The 25,507-nt window shown below is 39.9% G+C and overlaps 1 protein-coding gene across 5 annotated transcripts in view; it reads left to right on the top strand.

Annotated features, from left to right (window-relative positions):
* Nucleotides 1-25,507, top strand: part of ANKRD13B (ankyrin repeat domain 13B) — a gene marked incomplete at its 5' end in the record, with an annotated part of 332,368 nt that overhangs the window by 228,213 nt on the left and 78,648 nt on the right. For all 5 annotated transcript variants that reach the window (XM_082245099.1, XM_082245095.1, XM_082245096.1 and 2 more), the window contains one exon: nucleotides 5,390-5,514. In XM_082245099.1, the coding sequence (XP_082101225.1) occupies nucleotides 5,390-5,514 (125 nt within the window). The remainder of the gene's footprint in view (nucleotides 1-5,389; nucleotides 5,515-25,507) is intronic.

Here is a 25,507-nt window from a genome sequence, read left to right as displayed (position 1 = left end):
CACGGCTTCTCCAGGCCCTTTCATGTCTGTCACATGTGCTCAGGGTGAACCTGTTCTCATCTGTGAAAAGCACGGGGCGCCAGTGGCGGACCTGCCATTTCTGGTGTTTAACTACTTCCCGCAAACTGACGTAGCTGTTCGTCGGCTCGGAGAGGTTGTTGTACCGGGTTGATGCCTGCAGCTAGAGGCATCATCCTAGTACCATTTTTTAGAGCCGGCGGTCGGCTTTCAGGTGATAACAGCCGATGTGGCTCAGGAGCTGCTCGGGCATTACCCCAGCAAACGGGAGGGGGGCCCAGATCTGCCGTCCCACTGGGAGACCCGAGCAACCAGCCAGCACGTCCGCCGGCTGGTTTGTAGTTCTGATCAAAGCCGGATTCGGCTTTGATCAGGTCTCCGATGTAGTAGCCCGGAAGCGGCGTGATGACGTCACGTCCGGGTTACTCGGCGGCTAAAGGCACCAAATTTAAAAAAGTGACCCCCCCGATCCCTCCATAAAGAGTACCGGTCACTGCCTATTACTGTTTACTGTTGGATGTTTACATTGCTTGTGACAGCAATAAAAGTGATTTGATTTTTTTTCTCTTAAAACTGTACTAAAATTAAATAAAATAAATAGAAAAAAAAAATAAAAAAATTTTAAAACGCCCCCGTCGCCATGAGCTCGCACATGAAGGAAAACACATACAGAAGTCACGCTCGCAAATAAAAGTGCTGTTCAAACCACATATGTGCGATCGCCAGAGCGAGAGCAATAATTCTAAGAAAAGAGCTACTCTGTAACTCTAAACTGGTAACCGTTAAAAAAATTTAAAGCGTTGCCTATGAAGATTTTTTTTGACTGTAGTTTGTCGCCATTCCGCGGGTGTGCGCAATTTTAAGCCGTAACATGTTTCTCATACGGGTTAGTTAGGATAAATGTTAGGAAGGGGGAAGGAACAATTTTAAGTCTAGTTATATGTAAATTGGAATTCCATTTCAAGTTATAGTACAGAAAATTATCTGAGACTGCGGACATACTACAGAAGATTGTCAAAGACTGTAAACTAGTAAACTGTAAAATAGTAAACTGTAAACTAGCAAAACTGTAAAATAGGGGTTGTTGAGCACTAGTAACATGTTAAAGGAGACAGCCACAGATTGGTGCCACAGCAAAATCCTTTATAAAAGGTTAAAAAAATAGGTCCTGCCCGACAATGCATGTCGTTTGACTATGTGAATGACGTGCACTGGGCCTCTTGGGATATGCACGTCGCGTATACCAGGAGACTGAGCCTGGAAGATCTGGCAGCCTCTCGATGAAGTCAAACAAGAACATGGTGGCACCCGAGCAGTGGCAGCAGATCTCAGCATGACAACGCTGCACCCGAGCAGGGGCAGCAGATCTCAGCATGACAACGCTGGACCCACTGGGTGGATGAGTATCTGAATGGTGCATAACCCGCAACGTAGTAAGTAGGAGTTTTGAAGACCCACTTTAAGTAGTAAAACCCAGTTTTTTTAATATTTTCATTCACTGGCCTGAATAAAAACCTAGGTAAAAAAAAAAAGACATAAAATTATCTGCAGGTATTCTCTTATGTAAAACGAGTAGTCAACAATCACTAAAGCTAACTTCGCTGCTACTTACCTAATTACATTGTGATGTTGAGGTCGCATTCTCCAGACAGGAGATCTGGTTAAGGGATTATGTTTGCTTAAGATGATCTACTTCGATATGGAGGTTTTCCTTTACTTGTACCTTATTTTCTTGCCACACTATGGAAAAATGCTACCGCAGTGTGTTTTATAAAGTGCTGTATATATGAAAAAATGTTTAATAAAAATTGTTATTTATATAAAAAAAAAAAAACTGTCTGCAGGGCTTCTGAAGGCTCTACAATAACTGCAAAAAGACACATGTAGCCATCTCCTGGGCCACAGGTTGGACACCAAAGCTTTAGATAGTTGCTTATTAGCACAGTTGTGTCAAAAGTCAGAAAGTCTCGTTTTACTGTAATACTCGTGGCAGTTCGTTTATATAAGGAGTCAGAAATCATGTCCTCTAGTTTAACTTATTCTGTAGTGTGCTGAACGTCAGTAAATCTATATTCCCAGATTTTCTTTTCTTGTTCTTTTTTCCTTTGTCTTGTTTTACCAAAAATTTCCTTTGGTAAGACGTACTTAATCTTAAAAACAAAGAGTTCCAGACATGGTATCTTTTTACATAGGTACATTGGTCCAGCTTGGACAAATGAGTACTGTATGTATATACCATACCTGGCCAATGCCACTGGAAACTGGAAATCACTGAAGTTGATACCTCTACGCCGGTGATCTCAACTTGCTTCTGGGTCCCGTGCACAGCAGTCAGTCTGAGGCAGTCTGAATACAGGAGGCTGCTTGGCATGGGCACTTATTCCTGAATGAATACCAAGCGTTCTCTGATTGGACAAGGTAGGGAGCATGATGTAATTTGTCCATCTCTCCAGGTCTTCCAATCAGAGAACCCTTTGCATTCATTCAGGAGATGAAAAACATTCTCTGAATGGCACCCATGCTGCATAGCCAACCTCCTGTGTTCGCAATGCATCGGGCTGGCCGATCAGCATGGGACCTGGAAACAAGTGGATATTACTGCAGTAGCGCTGTCTGGCTTCCAGGGACATTGGCCAGGAATGGTGCAAGCTGGACCAATGTAACTGTAAACATTTACCATACTTGGAATTCTTCTTTAACTAAATGTTCACTTCAACTACCCACATTAAAGCTGACTAAAATAGAACCTTTTGGACTCTTCAGGGGTGCCTTGGCAAAATGCCTAAAAATTGCCCCAAATTGTCTGCAAGGCAGTGGGTGGATCAAACCTGCTTTTTCTGTTACACAAAGCCACAGCTGTTCAACATTACAATCTTGGGCACTGTGTGTGCAGGCTTAGCCACCAGCGTCTTAACATCGGCTGAGGTCATTGGTTGATAAGAAGCACATTGGGCACCTGCACAGCATCCTTGTTTGACCTTGTGTGACAATAATTTGTCGCTTGTATGTACATTCATTTTATCCCACACTATTTGCTGCACGATACTGTTTCCTGGTCAAATCATTATTGAAACATACAGTTTTCACCACCCAAGCCAAAGGACCCCATAGCAGTCCTATGGCTCTTGGTCCCTATTTGTGCATTTCATGGTGTTCTTATAAGTGTGGTTGTACATACAGTAGGTAGCTGGAGACCACCTAAGTTCCACCTGACCCTGACTCAGCACAGCCCAGATAGCAGCTCTTCTTCCTCTCCCATTGAACCCCAGTGGGTATACACTCTCTCATGGTCCTTCAGTGCCTGGAAGTGTCAGGTTTATCCATTTAATGTTGCTTACACATACAGTACTGTAACATCATACAGTTTACCCATTATTATTGTATCTGTATGGTTTGAATAGCTGAAACAACAGTTTGCTATCACTGAGGCTGGTAGGATGATTAGAAGACATATCTGTAAATGTAGTTAAATGGTGGCCTGACCATGAATCCAATCTGACACTGATAATTCTTAAATGAGGAGCCAAGCAGACTAATTCAGGGATTTCATACATAAACAACAATGCATATCATGGCATATGTGAAACTGGTCATATTATGTGGATGATGCTAGCGATTTATGTGTCTTTGTAAATAATGGCTAAAATACAGTGCTTTGAAAAAGCATTCATACCCCTTGAAATGTTCCACATTTTGTCATGTTACAACCAAAAACGTAAATGTATTTTATTGGGATTTTCTGTGATAGACCAATACAAAGTGGCACATAAATATGAAGTGGAAGGAAAATGATAAATGGTTTTAAAAATTGTTTACAAATGAATATGTGATGGTGTGGCGTGCATTTGTATTCAGCCCCCCTGAGTCAATACTTTGTAGAACCATCTTTCACTGCAATTACAGCTGCAAGTCTTTTTGGGAATATCTCTACCAGCTTTGCACATCTAGATAGTGACATTTTTGCCCATTATTCTTTGCAAAATAGCTCAAGCTCTGTCTTATTGGACAGAGAGTGTCTGCAAACAGCCATTTTCAAATCTTGCTACAGATTCTTAATTGGATTTAGGTTTGGACTTTGACTTGGCCATTCTAACACATGAATATGCTTAGATCTAAACCATTCCATTTTAGCTCTGGCTGTATGTTTAGGGTCATTGTCCTGCTGGAAGGTGAACCTCCGCCCCAGTCTCAAGTCTTTTGCAGATTTTAACAGGTTTTCTTCTAAGATTACCTGGTATTTGGCTCCATCCATCTTCCCATTGACTCTGATCAGCTTCCCTGTCCTTGCTGAAGAAAAGCATCCCCACAACATGATGCTACCACCACCATGTTTCACGGATGGTGTGTTCAGTGTGATTTGCAGTGTTAGTTTTTTGCCACACATAGGGTTTTGCTTTTAGGTTTAAAAGTTCAATTTTGGTCTCATCTGACCAGAGCACCTTCTTCCACATGTTTGCTGTGTCCCCCACATGGCTTCTCGCAAACTGCAAACAGGGCTTCATATGGCTTTCTTTCAACAATGGCTTTCTTCTTTCCACTCTTCCATAAAAGCCAGATTTGTGGATTGCACAACTAATAGTTGTCCTGTGGACAAATTCTCCCACCTGAGCTGTGGATCTCTGCAGCTCCTCCAGAGTTACCATGGGCATCTTGGCTGCTTCTCTGATTAATGGTCTCCTTGCCTGGCTTGTCAGTTTAGGTGGAAGACCATGTCTTGGCAGGTTTGCAGCTGTGCCATACTCTTTCCATTTTCGGATGATGGATTGAATAGTGCTCCGTGGGATGTTCAAAGCTTGTGATATTTTTTTTTAACCAAACCTTACTTTCATTTTCTCCACAACTTTATCCCTGACCTGTCTGGCGCGTTTCCTTTGTGATGCTGTTTGTTCACTAAGGCTCTCTAACAAACCTCTGAGGGCTTCACAGAACAGTTATTTTTATATTGAGATTAAATTACACACACAGGTCAACTCTATTTACACATTAGGTGACTTCTGAAGGCAATGGGTTCCACTAAATTTTAGTTAGGGGTATCAGAGTAAAAGGGGCTGAATACAAATGCACAGCACACTTTTCACATATATATTTGTAAAAAATGTTGAAAACCATTTTTCATTTTTCTTCCACTTCACAATTAATTATGTGCCATTTTGTGTTCGTCTACCACATAAAATCCCATTAAATACATTTAAGTTTTTGGTTGTACGTGGCTCATGTGCTGACAATCATTGGGACACCTCTATATTAACAGAAAACATTCATTTTAAACAATGTACATAGTCATATTTGTCAGGAGAACTTTTTACAGCTGAATAGTGGCCCTGATTTTGCATAGTTGCATTTTTTAATGCATTCACTTCATTTTTATCAGTGCTTCAAGAGGCAGTCAGCACACGTGACTTAGAGCTGGTTCGCCTAATTTTACGGCATCGGGACTACCAAAGGACCATTAAACGTCTGGCAGGGATACCCATCTTACTAGAGAAACTGCGAAAGGTATGTTTGAGTGATCTAAATACAAATATTTTTCCGTTATAGTTTCTGGAGAATGCATATATTTTGTCTATCAAATGGTGGCTTTTAAATATTTAAGGGTTGATTAATCTACAAATCTGCTGGTGATAACGCACAGAGGAATATTCACAGTTTTACCGGACATATGCACAATGTTAGTTTCATTTTCTTGTATTTATAGAGCTGCATTGTATTCTGTAGAAGTTTCAGTAGATTATGTAGTATACTTGCTATTTATATATTGTTAAAAGAAAGCAATGATGTATTTTAATTTATATAGTATTAGTTATATTGTAATGTTTACCTAAAATGTTTTTTTTTTTTTCTGTGCCATATTATCATGATTGTACTTTGTATACAAATTTTTAGATTTTTCATGCTGAACTTCAGGAATTCAGCCAATCGGTAAAATGTGCTGGCATACTATGAGTTAAGTCCAACGAGGTGCATGACACCTCTGACTTATTTCTTTACTTTACATCTGACAGTTTTACAGAGCTGTGGGAATACAGCTATTGCTACACACCTGGAGCTGACAGAAGTGATACTGCCTCCTCACACACAACACATCTGCCCACCCCTCCGCTGCTGCCCATTCACAGGAGCCCTTGTATTTTGTGAATGAGTTTACATAACACATAGCAGGAGGAGAGGAGGGGCAGGCATAGCGGCTGGGTGCGACTCTGCAGCTGCTGGAGCTGAGACCAGAAGCTTTGGCTTTGCACAGAGCAGTCCCAATCCTCTTCTTCTCGGTTCCCCCGCTGGCACTTCTGGCTCCTCTACCTACCTTGACTTATGTCCCCAATAGAAAGCAATTTGCTATTGGGGCACTGTTGCCTGCTCGCTTTAGAGCCGTGGCTCAGCCCCGGCCCTCGCTCTCTCCTCATTGGCTCACTGGTTGTGATTGACAGCCAATGGCTCCCACTGCTGTGTGTCAGCCAATGAGGAAAGAGAGACCCGGGACAGCCGAGGCTCCCGTGTACATTGCTGGACCGAGAGGGTGCTCAGGTAAGTAGTAGGGGGAGGTGTGGAGGGAGCAGCACACAGGTTTTTTACCTTCATGCATAAAATGAATACATACTTGGATAGATTTTTTTTTTTAAAACCAGAGTTTAACTCTTTCACTACAAGGCACCTACGCTTGCCAGGCTGTACGCAGTATGGACCTCATTCCTCCTTCTGCTATAAGTTCATGGTCACTTCACTTACCATAAACTTATAGCAAAAATGTTCAACAGACTCTGCTGAACAAAATAATAGCTCTGATTAGCAGCTAACAAGCCGCTGATCAGAGCTTTTTACCTAAATGGCACCCACCGCCCAAGCCCCTCTACTTCTCACCTACTGCTTCCTCACCTCCACTGCCTATAAAGCCTTTTCTGCCCCCTGGCTCCCCCCTCCTACTGTCATTTGCCTTCACCACCTCACTGATCCCCCCCCCCCCAGCATCAATTCTAACCCTCCATCATATATATTTATATTTAGTATCAATTTACCAGGAATTTTTAATTGCTGTGTTGGTATTAGCAATGATTTTAGTGTATTTTTAGCGAAAATATTGTTTTGATAAACATTTGCGCAAACATTGCGCAAATATCGCGGAGCTTTAAAAATCAGTAGCACCTTTCTTTCATTCTACTGGTCATGTGCTTTCAGAAAATATATGGTTTGGGAGGGTTTTTACAAACTCTGAAGACTGTAAGTGAAAAATGAAAACCTCCAGATTTTTTGAGAAATTTGGATATTTACACTTCTGCAAAGTTTATTTTTCACCATTTCACAAAAAAGGCAAAATGTAAAATTTACAAATATTTATTATCTCAACACAGTTAAATCTTTTATATTTAGCAGGAATTTAGTAGGAATTTAAAAAAAAATTGCTGTTTTGGTATCTGCTAGTTTATGATTGTATGTATTTTTAGCAAAAATATTGTTTTGATAAACATTTGCGCAAATATCGCGGACCTTAAAAATCAGTAGCACCTTTTTTTTCTTTCTACTGGTCATGTGCTTTCAGAAAATATATGGTTTGAGGGGTCTTTTACAAACTTTTAGAAGCTCTGAAAGCTGTAAGTGAAAAATGAAAATCTCCAGATTTTTGGAGAAATGTGGATATTTACACTTTTGCTTAATTTGTTTTTCACCATTTTGCAAAAGGCGCAATTTAAAATTTATAAATATTTGTTATTTATTAACTCAGCAAAGGTTAAGCTTTTATATTTAGTAGGCATTTAGTAGGAATTTTGTAAAGTTTGCTGTGTTTTTATCTGCTAATAATGATTTTTGTTTATTTTTAGCAAAAATATTGCTTTGATAAACATTTGTGCAAATATTGCAGGGCCTTAAAAATCAGTAGCACCTCTTTTTTTGTTTCTATAGGTCATGTGCTTTCAGAAAATATATGGTTTGGGGGTCTTTTACAAACTTTTAGAAGCTCTGAAAGCTGTAAATGAAAAATTAAAATCTCCAGATTTTTGGAGAAATGTGGATATTTACACTTTTGCGTAATTTGTTTTTCACCATTTTGCAAAAGGCGCAATTTAAAATTTTATAAATATTTGTTATTTATTAACTCAGCACAGGTTTAGCTTTTATATTTAGTAGGCATTTAGTAGGAATTGTGTAAGTGTAAAGTTTGCTGTGTTTTTATCTGCTAATAATGATTTTTGTTTATTTTTAGCAAAAATATTGCTTTGATAAACATTTGCGCAAATATTGCAGGGCCTTAAAAATCAGTGGCACCTCTTTTTTTGTTTCTATAGGTCATGTGCTTTCAGAAAATATATGGTTTGGGGGGTCTTTTACAAACTTTGTAATCTGTAAGGGAAAAATGAAAACCTACAGATATTTAGAGAAATTTGGATATTTACATTTTTGCGTATGTTCAGTTTTCACCATTTTGCAAAAAGGCGCAATTTATAAGATACAAAAAAGTGTTATTTATTAATTCAATACAGGTTAAGCTTTTATATTTATCAGGAATTTTGTAAAATGTGCTGTGTTATTATCTGCTAATAATGATTTTAGTGTATTTTCAGCGAAAATATTGATTTGATAAACATTTGCGCAAATATCGCGAGGCCTAAAAAATCAGTAGCACCTATTGTTTATTCCAAGGGTCATGTGCTTTCAGAATAAATATGGTTGGGGTCTTTTATAAATTCTGAAAGCTGTAAGAGAAAAATAAAAAGGCAATGGAAAAACTGCAAGAATGGACCGGCCAGCTGAGTTTAAAAAGTGGAGCTCAGGGCTTGACTGCGAAAGGGTTAATGTCACTTTAAAATCACTTATGGTATAAAGTCACCGCATTAATGTGAAAGCAGCCTTATAGGGGGCTCAGGACAGTAAGGGCTCATTGATTTTGTGGTTTGGGGAGGTGGTAAAACCTCATAGTTCATTGTGGCCCGCGATTGGTTACAAAATCATTAAGTGGCCTTCCCCCTTCAAAAGGTTGAGCACCCGTGACCTGCACCCGTGACCTAAGTAAATGTCTGGTGGACTTTCACTGATAGAAAGGCAGTAAGTAGTTATATAGGCATTCCACAAATATGAGAACTAAAAAGGTAGTACGCATCCAGTACTATGTAACCAGTGTGTAGGATCAGCAGGGGTGACTCCTCCAACCAAGAGAAGAAACAGTTCAAAGAGACATAAAAGCACTTTTTTATTGCACAGATCTTGTGCAATAAAACATATATTATTTATTTTATTAATAAAAAGCATCAAAGGTCCCTGGGAAGAAGTGCATCTGAAGCTGCTGGAGAAAAGTAAGCTGGATGCAATCCACATGCCATGGCCAGTGATGGGGCTCTGTATTAGTTCTTGCAGCTGCCAAATGGCTTGAGAAAGAGAATTGTCTGTCATCCTCAGGAACTACTACACAGCCCACCATCGGCCACAGCATGCTGGCTATATCCAGGTGACTTTATTTTATTTTTAAATAATTATGGTAATATTTATTAATATTTATAGCACTTTTCTCCGTCAGATTGCTTTTTTCACTGTAATGGCAGATGGTGATGCACCTGGCTTGGATGCATTTAGTGGAATATCATACTAAGGCCAATTTTAGACAGGGGCCAAAAAAACCTGCCGCCATCTTTGGAGTGTCAGAGGAAACCCATGCAAGCACAGGGAGAGTATGCAGACTTCACTGGCCTGAGATGTGATTATTACCCTAGAACTTTTCAAAGTTGCTAAACTGTTTTTCATATTTAAAAAACTCAGTTTTTATTGCACAAGGTTCATGCACTCTTTTCTTGTTCTTCTAATTTCAACAGAGGGAGAATGTCAGAGAATCCAAGATATTTTGCAGTACATGCAGTATGTGACAGTGTATTGGGTGTGAATTGTCTTTTCAGGAGGCCAGTATCACATATTAAACCGATTTTCCAGGCTAGGACAATTTCATTGTTCTCAGCTGTTAGGAAAAAGAGACAGGTCATCTGTGCCATTCACTACCTCTGTGGATATCAAGCCAATGGTAAAAATGTTTTTAATGTATGACCACCTTTATTGGTCAATGCATTTTTATTGTTTTAAACATTTTGTTACAAACATTTTAAAGCGCAACAAAACAGTAGTTACATTTCTCTTTCGTTCATTGACAGACACATCTCCTGATTTCCATAACTATTGGGTTATACTGTCATCTACAGGAGTAGGACACTAGGCAGAAAAGAATTCTGGCTACACCCATGGGCAGTCCCAGGGGGTATACTCCCTCTCTCTACTCCCTCTCTCTGCTATAGACACACACACAGTTTCTTTTCTGCCTAGTCCTTGCTGGGATTTTGGTCCTGGAAAATTTTATAGATATAATTTTTTTTTCTCCTGGATTTTTCCTGTGAGATCTACAATCAACTGCTAGACTTGGCGACAGCTGAATAATCTAGATCCAATAGTCACCCCAGTCTGGACAGCGTGCGCACGCAGACCTCAGCTCCGCGCTAGGTCCGCGGTGACATAGTCCCACTGGAAGGAGGCTGGCCTGTGAGTTGTATACTTCTATAAAGTGGTTGTGTTGGCATCTGCAGATGCTTCTATTGGCTGCAAGGTTTTGCTGGCTGCTGCTTAGAGGACCTGGTCCTCTTTCAGGGTGTATTGTTTTTTTTTTTCAGGTGAGCTCCAGTTGTTTATGGATGAGCTCCATGTTACCTGGTTGGCTATGGTTAGCCTTGGGAATTTTTTTTGCTTTTTTTCCACCCTTCATGTTTAACACTTCTTTGGGACGTCCCAATGGTTAAGAAGAATCAGGAGCTGTGCCCATCAATGAACGAAAGAGAAAATGGGTATTTTGACTTACTGTAAAAATACATTTCTCTGATGTTCATTGACGGACACAGTATCCACCCCTCTGTGGAGTGCCTATAGCAGAAAGTAGGTGTATATCCCCTGGGACTGCCCATAGGCGTAGTCAAGCTTTTTCCTGCCTAGTGTCTTACTCCTGTAGGGGGCAGTATAATCCCATGGTTAAGAAAAATCAGGAGCTGTGTCTGTCAATGAACATCAGAGAAATCGTTTTTAAGGTAAGTCAAAACTCCATAATATAATTCACACCTAAGCCAAACTTATGTGACAGTCAGCCAACAGACGAATCCATGGCCAGTTATTTTGTCTCCACGTCTTTCATATCTATAGCTGACCTTTTGTCGTAATTGTAATGTATTATCTATAAAAAATAAAGTAGAGCAATCACACAGCTAAAATTAATGTTTAGTGACAGAGATGGTGCTGTCTGTAGTAGAACACCCTGAGGGTTTGTCTCTATTATCTGAAGGACTTTCCAGAAAAAAGGGTGTAAATATTTTCATTTAGTGTCACTTATAGTTATTGACAGACTTACAAATTGCCTGTTACAGGTTAGACACATGTAATAGTGTTTCTGATGAAACCAATCATTTTTTACTTGTTGACTCATACCTTAGGGGTTTGCATTTGCTACCAATGCTGGCAGATATTAGCTTTTTTTTCATGGTTAATTAACAAAAATGAATACATTAAACGACAAGCATATAGTAGGGATTTTTTGCTCCACTGCAGAAGTCACTGATATAGAGTGATTTAAATCAAAAACCAAAAAAATAATATACAGTATTGCACCTAACCAATCTTTAGATGTTGTGGCTACACTTGTTTTCCTTTTTCCCTTTTATTTCACCTGGTGATCTGGCTAGTTACACATTTCCTCTTCTAAACTGGCCATCTGTATGTGAAAAAACGTTTCGCGCTATCCCTGTGTATTAACCACTTCTGAACTGGAAGGTTTTACCCCCTAATGACCAGGACATTTTTTGTGATACGACACTGCGTTACTTTAGCTGACAATTGCGTGGTCGTGTGGCACTTTACCCGAAAAAAAATTGAGGTCCTCTTTTCCCCACAAATAGAGCTTTCTATTGGTGGTATTTGATCACCTCTGCGGTTTTTTTTTTTTTTTGCACTATAAACAAAAAAAGAGCGATAATTCTAATAAAAAGACAATATTTTTTACTTTCTGCTATATAACATTTCCAATAAAAAAACATTAAAAAATAAAAATGTTTCATAATTTTAGGTCAATATATATTCTTCTACATAGTTTTGGTAAAAAAAATCCCAATAATTGTATATTGATTGGTTTGCGCAAAAGTTATCGTGTCTACAAACTAGGGGAAATATATGAGTAATTTTTATTGTTTTTTACTAGTAATGGCAGCAATCAGCGATTTCTAGGGGGACTGCGACATTGCGGCGGACAGATCGGACACCTAACTAACATTTTTGACACTTTTGGGGAGACCAGTGACATTACTACAGTTATCAGTGCTAAAAATATGCACTGTTACTGTACTCATGACACTGAAATGGAAGAGGTAAACACCGGGGGCGATCAAAGGGTTAAATGTGTCCCTAGGAGATGCTTTCTAACTGTGGGGGGATGGGCTTGCTGCATGAACTCACAGACCTGTGTTCTTAAATAAGAGGAGTACAGGATCCCTGTGTTTATTACTGACAGAACAGCGGTCTGCCATATTTACAATGGCAGACCGCCGTTCTGTCTCGATGGGGAGCCATTGTGGGTGCCCAACGGACCTTGCGGCCCTGGGCCCACTGATTGCCTCCCCCTATGGCCAATTGGCGCATGCGCATGCAAGCCCCTACTAGCGGTCCTGCGAAGCATTATACAGGTACCCTGCCGCAGTAAAACTACTGGTCAGCAAGTGGTTAACCACCTATTACTCAACTCTATAAATTATAGGAAGCAGCTAGCACCACTTTGCATCCATCCACCTGTACAAACTGCAATAAATATATATATATAATCACAAAAAAGTGCAGCGCTCTCCTTCAACAAAGTGCATTCAAATTATAGTGCATAAATAAATATCTGAAAACAGTGTAAAAATCATCTATATATAATAAATTAACGTGAGTCCATCTTTTCTTTTCAAATGTTCAACTATTTTTTTTTTCGATCATCCAGTGGGCTGATCAAAAAAACGGAACAGATTTCCCAATCCAAACAAGCAAGGTTGATGGGGGTCTCCTCCCTGCTGGAACTCCTCCATTGTCAGAATACACTGATCATCTCTGCAGCCAAACATACATTTTTCAACAAGCCCATTCTGGAGAAGATGGTCATTAGATTTTTATCCACATATGGCCAGCTTTCGGGCTTCCACATTCTGGATGAAGTAGTAAAGCAGAAACCTTTGAACATCAACATTGTCAGTCTGGGGTGAGGGTTGTGTTAGATTAGACGTACTGGTGTGTGGCTGCCAGCGACAGTGACAGTGAGTTTGTCAGCAGGTCCCGACAAATAAATAATGGGCGGGATCTGCTGATCGGCTGTGCCCAATCACAGCCCAGAGCTCTGTGTTGACAATCATCACAGGACTCTGTACAGAGGGAACGATCTCCTTGCAAAGCAGGAAAAAGAAACAAAGAGCTCTTTAGTAAAAAGCAGCACACATTACACAAGCAAAGCAGGGAAAAGAAACAAAGATCTTTACACAAATGAATGCTTGTTAGGCACACATTTATTCCCTTTGATTACCCGAGATGTTAACCCCTTATGTCATCATAAGAGGGTGGGGTCTCCGGATGATGTCACTGGGAGGCCACGCCCCTAATGGCTTTATAACAAGCTGCATAGACCGGAGACGGCATAATCACCGGAGACATCCTCGGAGTAGGGCCGGAGGAATAAGAAGAAGACCAGAGGGGAGAAGAGCGGAGGAAGAAGACCAGAGGGGAGAAGACCAGAGCGGAGAAGACCGGATGAAGATTTTTAATAAACTTCTCAAAATGTCTCTAATGTCTCTGTCATTATTTACAACACTGCCTTTTATGGGGTGAATGGGTTGGGGTACAATGTACCCCATACCCATTCACATAGGGAGGGGGTGTGGGATCTGGGGGCCCCCCTTGTTAAAGGGGGGCTTCCAGATTCCGATAAGCCCCCTGCCCGCAGACCTCCACAACCACCACCCAGGGTTGTCGGGAAGAGGCCCTTGTCCTCATCAACATGGGGGCAAGGTGCTTTGGGGTGGGGGGTGCAGAGCTCGCTCATCCCCTCCCCTTTCCTGGCCTGCCGGGCTGCATGCTCAGATAAGGGTCTGGTATGGATTTTGGGGGGGACCAACCCTGTTTTTTCTGCGTGGGGCTCCCCTTAAAATCCATACCAGACCCGAAAGGCCTGGTTTGGAACCTGGGGGGGGGGAACCCCCACACCGTTTTTCTTCCCATTTGTGCGTGGAGTTCCCCCTCAAGATTCTCAGAGCGCATGTCGCAACAAAAGTCGGATCATACTGATCCGACTTGTGATGCAACTTCCATTCAAATCAATGGGCTCTCTTAGGGAACCATTGATTTTCACATAAAAAGCAAAACAAAGCGTATAACGTGGCTTAACGCTGTATGAGCAATGTTAAGCAACGTTATTTAGCATTTAGCAGCGTCAGACATTTTTACAGCTCTGATGCTGGTCCTCAGAACGCGCAGGCCCTGGGGTTTTTTTTTGCAGCTTAAAAACGCCTATGCCACTTGAAGCTCCTAAGAGCCTGTGTGTGCATGAGGCCATAGAATAACATGGAGGGGCGTTTTTAAGCTGTAAAAAAAACATCTGACGCTCCTAACAGCAGCTGCAAAAACGCCCTGTGTGCATGGGGGCTAAGGCTCATAGTCAGTAACATACTTTGAAGTATTTTTGGGACTACTTCTTTTTCAGCTTCATATATTCCTGGAGAATAAACTTTCTAGAGTGTGCATTCTTTTTTTTTTCACGATAAACATATATTTAACTATATGTAGTTTAACCACTTAAGGACCGCCCCACGTACATTTACTGCGGCAGGGCGGCCCCTAAACGCAAAATTACGTACCCTTACATGATTCTTGTTGTCAGCTCTGGGGTGCGTGCTGTGATTGGACCCACCAATTGTTTATAGGAGAGACAGAATGGCGGTCTGCCTATGTAAACAAGGCAGATTGCCGTTCTGTCGCAGATGGGGAGAGAGATCTTGTGTTCCTGCTAATCAGGAATGCAGATGTCTCTCTTCCTCCAGTCAGTCTTTCCCCCACACAGTAAGAAAGCACTCCCAGGGAACGCAGTTAACCCTTTGATTGCCCCTGATGTTAACCCCTTCCCTGCCAGTGCCATTTATACAGTGGCAGTGCATTTTTTTTTAGCGCTGATCACTGTATTGGTGTCACTGGTTCTCAAAAACTGTAACTGAGTGGCAGATTTGTCGGCCGCAATGTCGCAGTCCCGCTAAAGATTTTCTGATCGCCGCCATTACTAGTAAAAACAATAACAAAAATAAAAAGTCCATAAATCAATCCCATAGTTTGTAGACGCTATAACTTTCGCGAAAATCAATCAATATAAGCTTTTTGGGATTTTTTTTTTTTTTTACAAAAAATATGTAGCAGGATACAAATTGGCCTAAATTGAAGAAATTTGATATTTTAAATTTTTTATTGGATGTCTTTTATAGTAGAAAGTAAAAAAATGTTTTTTTACTTTCATATCCAAAATCCAAAAACATATCCAAAAGCTGCTTTCCAGGAGGAGCATATTGATGTAACGTACATGTGCAGTGGCCTATATGCACCTCTCTGCCAGCAAGATCCAGCATTTTTATGAATATTTAATTACACCCATGTGCAAGAGACCTTATGAAGATATTCTGCCCTGGCAACACATTAGAACCTTTACAGTGAATGCAGCATGTACTGTACGTAATGGCATACCCTCAAACGATCAGGGGGTGACTTTGACACAGAACTGCTGCTGATTGTCCTGCACAGTACTAGGTATCATGCAGCAGGATGTGCAGTAGCTCTTATTTCTACTATAGCCAGTTTCCAGACCCACAGCAGAGTTGGGGGAGTGGAGGTGTGCAAGATTCAAGAGGTCTGAATTCAAGAGGGCTGCAACAACCTCCAGATACAGAATCAAAGTGTGTCCATGCTGAAAATGTGCTATATTTGGTGCTGAGGCAGTAATCACTCAGAGTCCAGTTGCAGAAAACAGAACTTGCATTATTGTTAAGGTTCAATAATTTTCCAGCAAACCTGAAGGGAAGACACCCGACCCAGGATCACTTACAGAATGTAACAGTGTTGTGCACCGGAGCAGGTCTCAGATGTGCCAACAGCATCTGTCTTATAGGGGTGAAATGCGGTCTGGACGGTCAATACCCAAATGAGGAGGTCTCCAGGAGGCGTGTCCCTATCCCTTCCCTATTAGTCTTGAACTTCTCCCTAGTGCTGCACAATTAATCATTAAAAAATCATGATCTTGATTCAACACCCTCACGATCCTAATCCAGCATTTCCACGATTCAGTGCAGAGCCGTTGTCAGCTCAGAGCTGTCAAAAAAAAAAGGAAAAAAAAAAATAGCAGCTGGCAAATTTATCAACATGAGATGATAGATAAGGAGAAACATTGTATCATTTGGTTCTTTTAGATCAAAGGAATGAACTTCAGTCTGCAAATGAGGGCAGTTTACCCACTTTAAGACTAAGCTTTTTTCTGACACTTGTTGCTTACAAATTAAAATCAGTATTTCTTGCTCAAATTACCTAGAACCCCCAAACATTATATATATATATATATATATATATTGTGACAGGAAGTCAGGTAAATCTGTGAATGTAGTCACAGACAGGAGCTACACTTCCACCTGGGTTAGACAAATCACCAATTACTATAGGGTGTCGGCTGCAGAGGTAGCCAGAACTGTCTAAGGAAGTTGAAAGGCCTTCAGCTGTTCGGAATGAGGAAGTTAAGGCCTCTATAATTTGTCCAAAGGAAGCCTCCTGAAGCTGTCTCCTGAAGCCATGTGGGCTGGGAGAAGGAGGACAGTCAGATGTGTGCCTCCCGACAAGCTGGTGAGCATGGGAGAAGACCCCCTGAAGTGATGTGCGCTAAGGAGGGTAACCAGTTGTGAAGACTTCTCAAGGTAAATAAACGAACTATTTCTATGTGGAAGAAATAAAGGAATGTTTGCCATGTGAAGAGAAAAACAAAGGGACAGCTTAAATGAACATGTGCTGTGGTGGAGAGATAAAACATGGACTATTGAGAGTCTGCTGTATGACCAGCCAAGTCTGCCCAACAGTAGGTCGGGGACAGACTTCATTAGATAGGTTCTTGCAACCACTGCTCGGCTATCTCTATGTGAAAACGCACCCCCAAAGGGGTCATCCACGCCTACCACCGAGCTAATCCCTCACAATATATATATATATATATATATATATATATATATATATATATATATATATATATATATATATATATATATATATATGTGTACATACATATATATATATATTAGCAGAGACCCTAGAGAACAAAATAGCCATTATTGCAATATTTAATGTCATACTTTTTTTGCGCAGTGGTCTTTCAGTCACAACTTTTTGGGAAAAAATACACTTCAGTGAGTTAAAAAAAAAGAAACAATAAAGTTAGCCCAGTTTTTTTTGTATAAAGTGAAAGATGATTTTACAACGAGAAATGTGAGAGTCGTGATTTTTATTCTAAGCAAAAAAATTGAGATTCTCATTTTATCCAGAATTGTGCAGCTCTACTTAGCGCTAATCACTGTCCCTGCCAGACGGATGACCTGTCCCTATACTACCCACAAGTGAAATGTGTTAGGGACTTAAATAGGCTCTGTCTGACCCAAGATGGCCACCAGAGTCACATGAGGTGACAGCATCCAATCAGATAGCTTCCCTAGTGACTTAGGGAACCATAGAGGAACCATGTTCCTTCTGACTTCCCCTCCAACTGCAATGCTGCTGCGGTCAAGCGCCACCTACAGTAGAGAAAATAGACTGCACCTGCCTACACATTTGACACATACAGTATGTAAAAATAATTTGCAGAGCTATTTATCCTTCAAAACTGAACGTACGTTTGTTCTGTGCAAATGCAGGCAGAATCGAAAGCTAGCAGGCTATTTCCTCTCCAGGTCGGCTGTTCTACATTCATGAGAATAGTTTGAATCTTGAAAATACCTACTTATAGCCATTAAAAGGAGTTGACGATCACAGTAAATAAGTACTTATTTTGAACAGAACAAAAGTACATGCATTTTTGCAGGATGATTCGCTCTGCAATTTTTTTTTTTTTTTTATTAATGCACTTCATACAGATTATCTTATTTTAGAATTGTAGTATTTACAATATCAATCTGATTTACCTTCACTATATGCAGCTGTTTTTTTTTTTTAATTTTTATTATTATTCCTTTTCCTGTAACGATTTTTCCAGGAAGAGGTTCCATAATTCCCTGCTACTTTCCTGGTCTTCTGTAGAAACCGGATTTCATCCCAGGAAGGTCCTCAGTGACTAAGTGCTAATGTGCTTTTTCATGTCACTTAATCCCTCCAGTGCTTGAGGGCCTGTTTACCTTGGACACTAAATGGGTTACATTCCTCTAGAGAAAATATGTACAGGAAAAAAGGAAGACTATTAGGTGTTATTATCGTTATTCTTTCTACCTATTTATAGATCATTGGGTCCAAATAAATCATGTTTTAATGCACTGCACTACCACAGCACTTAAATGAAATGTATAGTATTTTCATTGATTTTTAGGTATACATTTAAAAGTGATTAGCACTTTCTAAAAAATGTTCTCAATGGTGTCTTTATGTTTTAACTAAAAACCTGTTTTAGTACATTTTATTTGTATATATGATTTCAGGGGTAGCCATATCTTCTCATTTGTAGGCTCTGCTTCCTACTTTGCAGTGCTACACAATGATTGAACCTTACTTCTTCTCACAATGCCTCCAGAGGTACTTTACAAATCTCTACAGCAGACTGAATGGAAAAAAAACCAACAGATTCCTCCATCCACACAAAGTGGATGGAGGAATCCCCTAGTCCAGTGATGGTGAACCTGCCACAGCTGGCACGCAGGGCCCTCTCTGTGGGCAAGCCAACTATACTGGGGAGCTGCCGCCGCTGATGCCTGGGCTCTCTAATCCTACCTCCCCCCGCATGGCAGCGACGCTGTGACAAGGGGGGAAGCGATTGTGGACTGTCAGTGTATTTCCCCGCTCACCCCCCCTTCTGTCAAGCAGCGCTCAACAGAGCGGCGCTTACAGAGATTGCCGCCCGCTCTGATTCCTCCTTTCCCCCAATTGGCTGCATCCAAGCACCAATGAGGAGGTTTACAAGTGCACCATGGGACATTTAGTCTTGGAAGACTATGGGGAGAGAGAGGGATCGAGATCGATCGTTAGAGAGAGAGATCGTGAGAAAGACTGGAGCAGCACACTGTGAGCCAGGGGACAGAGAGGCTGCGAGGATACCCCCCCTGCAGTGCCAGTTGTGGGCCTTGCCACGGGCAACCGAGTGTGAGTGGGCATCTGTTCGGAGGAAGTATTGCTGTGTCCCTGGGATTGGTGAGAGGCCCTTGCGGCCATTAACTGTGGCTCTTATTGATTACAGTGTTGGCACTTTGAAAAAAATAAGTTGGTTTTGTGTCGCAGTTTGGGCACTCGGGCTCAAAAAGGTATGCAATCTCTGCCCTAGTGAAATCATTGTATTCTGATAGTGTCACCTGCTGCTGCCAGAATATACTGTTCAGTGGCTGGAACTAATCGGCTGCAGCCGCTGATTAATTGAAAATTTTGCAACATATCCCTTCGACAGAAGTTTATTAAACTTTCAACTTATGTTGACATGAAAGCCCACAAACTGATGGTGCTGGTCCAGCTGATCTTCGATCAGTATACAGCCAGCTTAACAAAGAAAGTACGAGAAAGCAAATTTTACATTAATTTACTGGTTCTACCTGAATTGATGTAGGGGCCAGCAGGAGGAGCAGGAGACCTGGAATCCAACGCTCCTGGAAGTTTTGGATTCTAAAGATTCTTTGGGCAAGCGTTTCCCCTTTTTAGAGCACAGATTAGCTGCATTAGCAGTGGAAAAGGTAAGCATTAAAGTGTATCTATAGTCAAAACTTTTTTTTTTTTTTTAGATTTTTTTTTCTGTCCGGTAAAAGTTTGTCTCCTGAAAAGAAAGTGAAGTAAAATTTTGCTAGCGGACCGCTGGAGTTTATTTTCAAACCCTTCCCCTAGCTAGCAAAAAAAACAGTTTTGGCTAAAGGTACACTTTATCTTATTTACTGGGACAGCTCTAGCTTTCATTAGCTTAGGAGGCCATGGAGGATGCTCTGGGGTTTTTAGTTTTATAAAAATTAAGATATTCTATGGATTGGACAGAATAAGGATGGGTTGTTTAGGTAAGGTCTCAATCAAAATAATTGTAGTAAATTTGGTGACCAAACAAACAAACCTGAGACACAACCTGTCTTAGTACTGTATGTTCTCCTTTTTAGTTAGGTCTTTTGAGCTCTCGGTGGCTCTGTTATAGGGAGCATTGGGGGACTTTCCTATACAAGTGATGAAACCTTTTATATACACTGAGTAGTTATTTCTTTTTAACCCATATGTTTTCTTGCACATGGCAGAAGATGTTATCACAGTGGACCCTGAACTCATTTACTTCTAGAAGTGTATCTGTTAATGCATATGAACATGGTATGCCCATGTTTGAACGTAAAGGAGTTTACTTATAAATGTTTTAACACAAGATGCACACAACTTTCTCCCAGGATTCACACATTTTGCAAATTACTCGATTTAGAAAAATGTATGAATCTTGGGTGAAACATCTCTAAATAGAAACCAAAATGTGTGACTTGACTTGCATAATTGCATATCAATGCCACATAGTTAAACCTACATAATGTGAATTAAATCTATCTCCATTTAAAAAAGAAAAAAAAAAAAATATATATATATATATACATATACAGTGGCGAAAATAATTGTTTGATCTCCTGCAGATTTTGTAAGTTTGCCCACTTACAAAAAAAAATGAAGGGTCCATAATTGTTATCATAGGTGTATTTTAAAATGTAGAGACAGAATATCAACTAAAAATCCAGAAAAAACACATGATACAAATGTTATAAATTGAGTTGCAGTTCAGTGAGTAAAATAAGTATTTGACCCCCTACCAACCAACAATAATTCTGGCTCCCACAAACTGACTACAGTATGTGCTCATGTGATACACAGATTAGTCCTGTCAATTTAGGAAGGTGCTCCTAACGACAACTCATTATGTGTATAAAAGACACCTGTCCGCAGAATCATCTTCTCCCTTTCAAATCTCACCATCATGGGCAAGAGCAAAGAGCTATCAAATGACGTCAGGGATAAGATTGTAGGCTTGGACAAAGCTTAAATAGGCTACAAGACTATCAGCAAGAAGCTTGGTGAGAAGGAGACAACTGTTGCAGCGAATACTCGCAAATGGAAGAAATACAAAATAACCATCAATCGATTTGGAGCTCCATGCAAGGTTTTGCCTCATGGGGTAAGGATGATCATAAGAAAAGTGAGGGATCAGCCTAGAACTACACTGGATATGAACAAACAAGCAGAGCGCCTCTAAGTGCAGTATTGATTTATTCCAAGGAAGCACACGATAATGTACAAACTCACATGAGATAAAAGATCATAGGCTCAGTCTAATGTCGGTGGTCCGCGGGAATGGCTGTGAGATCCAGCGTCCGGGAATGTGATGGTAACTGTAGCCGGTTGAATGGAGCCGGGAGACGGAGAGGCCGGCTATGAGTCCTCTGGGTTCGGCTGGTTTCCGTGTATCAAGCTGCAACGCAGCATATGCCGCGTGACGTCACCGGGATCAGGGGAATGACACGACACGTTTCAGAGCATACGCCAAGCTCACAATGGGCATGCGCGCTCTTTTTTCAAGTGTAGGTACGGGTGAAACAAGAAGAAGCCTAATTTATATCAACAAGGTAAGATAATGGGTGTGTCCATCAACATGACAACCAATTGAAAGAACAATGGGAGTGCTAAAAACAAAATGGCTGTGGATTAAATAATACCCTATATTGTAAGAGGAAAATATTCGTACATTTAAAATATAACTGAACAATCAATTAAAATACATAGTATAACCGGATACAACAAAGTAAAGAAGTAAAAGTAGTAAATAAATAAAGATATATATATATGTATATACAAAAAATAATGTTTTAAGAATAGTGAATGATAATAAATGTGAAAAATGAACAAAAATGAAAATAAAAATAAATATAAAAATAAATAAAAATAATAATAATAAAATTAAATAAATGTAAATAATAAATATTAAATATAAAAAAGTATGAGATATAATAATAAATAAGTATGGATAATAAATTTATTGGATAAAAAAGAACAATAAGGAAAAGATATATTAGGGATATAAGAGAACTGCCTATAAAATGGTACTCATTTCTAATTCCTCATTAAGGCCATATGGCTTGAGCGTATCGAGGGTGTAAATCCAAAAGGTCTCGCGCTGGCATAATTTAGAGTAGCGGTGAGCTTCTGAAAGATTATTGGATATAGCCTCTATGATCCAGACATGCAGACCCTCAGTGGATCTATTGTGGGCTTCTAAAAAATGCGTGGGAACACTATGTTTGTCTTAGCCCTCCTCTATGAAACGGCGATGTTTGCTAAACCGTTGCCTGAGGGGACAAATAGTGCGACCCACATATAATAACTTGCAGGGGCAATTGAGGCAATACACCGCATGGCCTGTTGAACAATTGTAAAAATTGTCTAATGGGCAAGTTTGACCATTGTGGGAAAAATATTTTTGTCCATAAATTATGAAGTCACAAGTCTTACACAGTTTTTTTCTACATTGATACATTCCCTTAAGGGGAATAAGGTTCAAAGAATGGGCAGTCTTATGCTCAGGCAATTTGCTGGGGGCAATTTTGTTTTTAAGTGTGGGAGCTCTTCGATAAGTAACTTTTGGTCTACAGTCTAGAATATTCTTGAGGTGAGGGTCTTGTAGGAGAATATTCTAATGCCTATTAAGAATACCTTCCATCTTTTAGTATTTATTATTGAATCTGGTGATAAATCTAGCAGGCTGATTATCACTAGACTTTTCAATTTTTGTTGGTTTGCCAGATACATACATGTTGCAGGCCTGATCAACTATATCGGAGGGGTAACCTTTATCAAGAAACTTTTGTTTGAGATGTGAGCTCTGAATGATATAGTCCTGATCTCTGGTACAATTTTGTCGAAGACAGCAAAATTGTCCTTTGGGTATATTGTTAACCCATATCAGATGGTGGCAACTCTTATAATGAAGATAAGAGATACCAGCCGTAGGCTTGGTATAGTTTCGGGCAAATATCTGTTTGTTATCATGACCTAATTCAAGGTCCAAAAAAGGAAGAGAATCTAAATTGAACTCAAAAGTGAAAGAAAGGCCTAACTGATTGTTATTGCAATAAGTAACAAATGCTTCTATATCAATAGCCTGGCCATCCCAAATGATGAGAATGTCATCAATGTATCTACCAAAAAATACCAAATGTTTTCAAATGGATTGTTCTTCCAAATAAATAATTCCTTCCAATACCCCATAGTAAGGTTAACGTATGCAGGGGCAAAATTGGCACCCATCGCCGTAGCATTGGTAATAATTCTCCATCAAACTGAACATGGTTATGGGTTAAACAAAACAAGGGAAATCCTTGTTGAGGATGAAGTGACGGATCCTGAAAAAGGAAATGTTGAATGGCAGCTATACCTACATTGTTGGATATTGACATGTATAATGAATTCACGTCAAGTGATAACCAGATTATCAATAAAAAACAAACAGCTTTTCTTTTCAAAAAATACTTCAATACCCCATATTTTTATCATTTACCTAAAGTGCACAAAACCCTTCATAACTCTCCTGGCCGACCCATCATCGCATCAATGGATAGTATTACTAGCGGTTTTTCCAAATACATTGACTCCTTCCTTCAACCACTTGCCCAAGGTCTTCACTCATATATTAGAGATGCCACACACCTAGAACTCCTTGAGCCATACTCATGGGAAGAGAATGACATCTGGTTATTACTTGACGTGAATTCATTATACACGTCAATACCCCACAATGTAGGTATAGCTGCCATTCAACATTTCCTTTTTCAGGATCCGTCACTTCATCCGCTACAAGCTTCTTTCATTTTAGACTCAACCTTGTTTTCTTTAACCTATAACTATTTTCAGTTTGATGGAGATTATTACCTCCAGACCAACGGTACGGCGAATGGTGCCAATTTTGCCCCTTCATACGCTAACCTTACTATTGGGAGGAATTATTTATTTGGAAGAACAATCCATTTGCAAAACATTTGGTGTGTTTTGGTAGATACATTGATGACAATCTCATCATTTGGGATGGCCAGGCTATTGATATAGAAGCATTTGTTACTTAGGGCTAACTGATTGTTATTGCAATTTCTTTCACTTTTGAGTTCAATTTAGATACTCTTCGTTTTTTGGACCTTGAAGTAGGTCATGATAACAAACAGATATCTGCCTGAAACTATACCAAGCCTATGGCTGGTAACTCTTATCTTCATTATAAGAGTTGCCACCATCCGGTATGGGTTAACAATATACCCAAAGGACAATTTTGCTGTCTTCGACAAAATTGTACCAGAGATCAGGACTATATCATTCAGAGCTCACATTTCAAACAAACGTTTCTTGATAAAGGTTACCCCTCCGATATAGTTGATCAGGCCTGCAACATGTATGTATCTGGCAAACCAACAAAAATTGAAAAGTCTAGTAAAAATCTGCCTGCTAGATTTATCACCAGATTCCATAATAAATACAAAAAGATGGAAGATATTCTTAATAGGCATTGGAATATTCTCCTACAAGACCTCCACCTCAAGAATATTCTAGACTCTAGACTAAAAGTTACTTATCGAAGAGCTCCCACACTTAAAAACAAAATTGCCCCCAGCAAATTGCCTGAGCATAAGACTGCTCATCCTTTGAACCTTATTCCCCTTAAGGGAATGTATCCATGTAGAAAAAAACTGTGTAAGACTTGTGACTTCATAATTTATGGACTAAAATATTTTTCCCACAATGGTCAAACTTATCCATTAGACAATTTTTACAATTGTTCAACAGACCATGTGGTGTATTGCCTCACTTGCCCCTGCAAGTTATTATATGTGGGTCGCACTATTTGTCCCCTCAGGCAACGGTTTGGCAAACATCGCCGTTTCATAGAGGAGGGCTCAGACAAACATAGTGTTCCCACGCATTTTTTAGAAGCCCACAATAGATCCACTGAGGGTCTGCGCGCTTGGATCATAGAGGCTATATCCAATAATCTTTCAGAAGCTCACCGCTTCTCTAAATTATGCCAGCGCGAGACCTTCTGGATTTACACCCTCGATACGCTCAAGCCATATGGCCTTAATGGCCATATCCCTAATATATCTTCTCCTTATTATTCCTTTTTATCCAAGAAATGTATTATCCATACTTATTATTTATTATTATTTTTCATACTTTTTTATATTTAATATTTATTATTTACATTTATTTATTT

This window comes from Pelophylax lessonae (assembly GCF_965119305.1).
Source record: "Pelophylax lessonae genome assembly, chromosome: 2".
Lineage (NCBI taxonomy): Eukaryota > Metazoa > Chordata > Amphibia > Anura > Ranidae > Pelophylax > Pelophylax lessonae.
The sequence above is the reverse complement of the archived record's forward strand: the minus strand, read 5'-3'. Positions and strand labels throughout refer to the sequence as shown.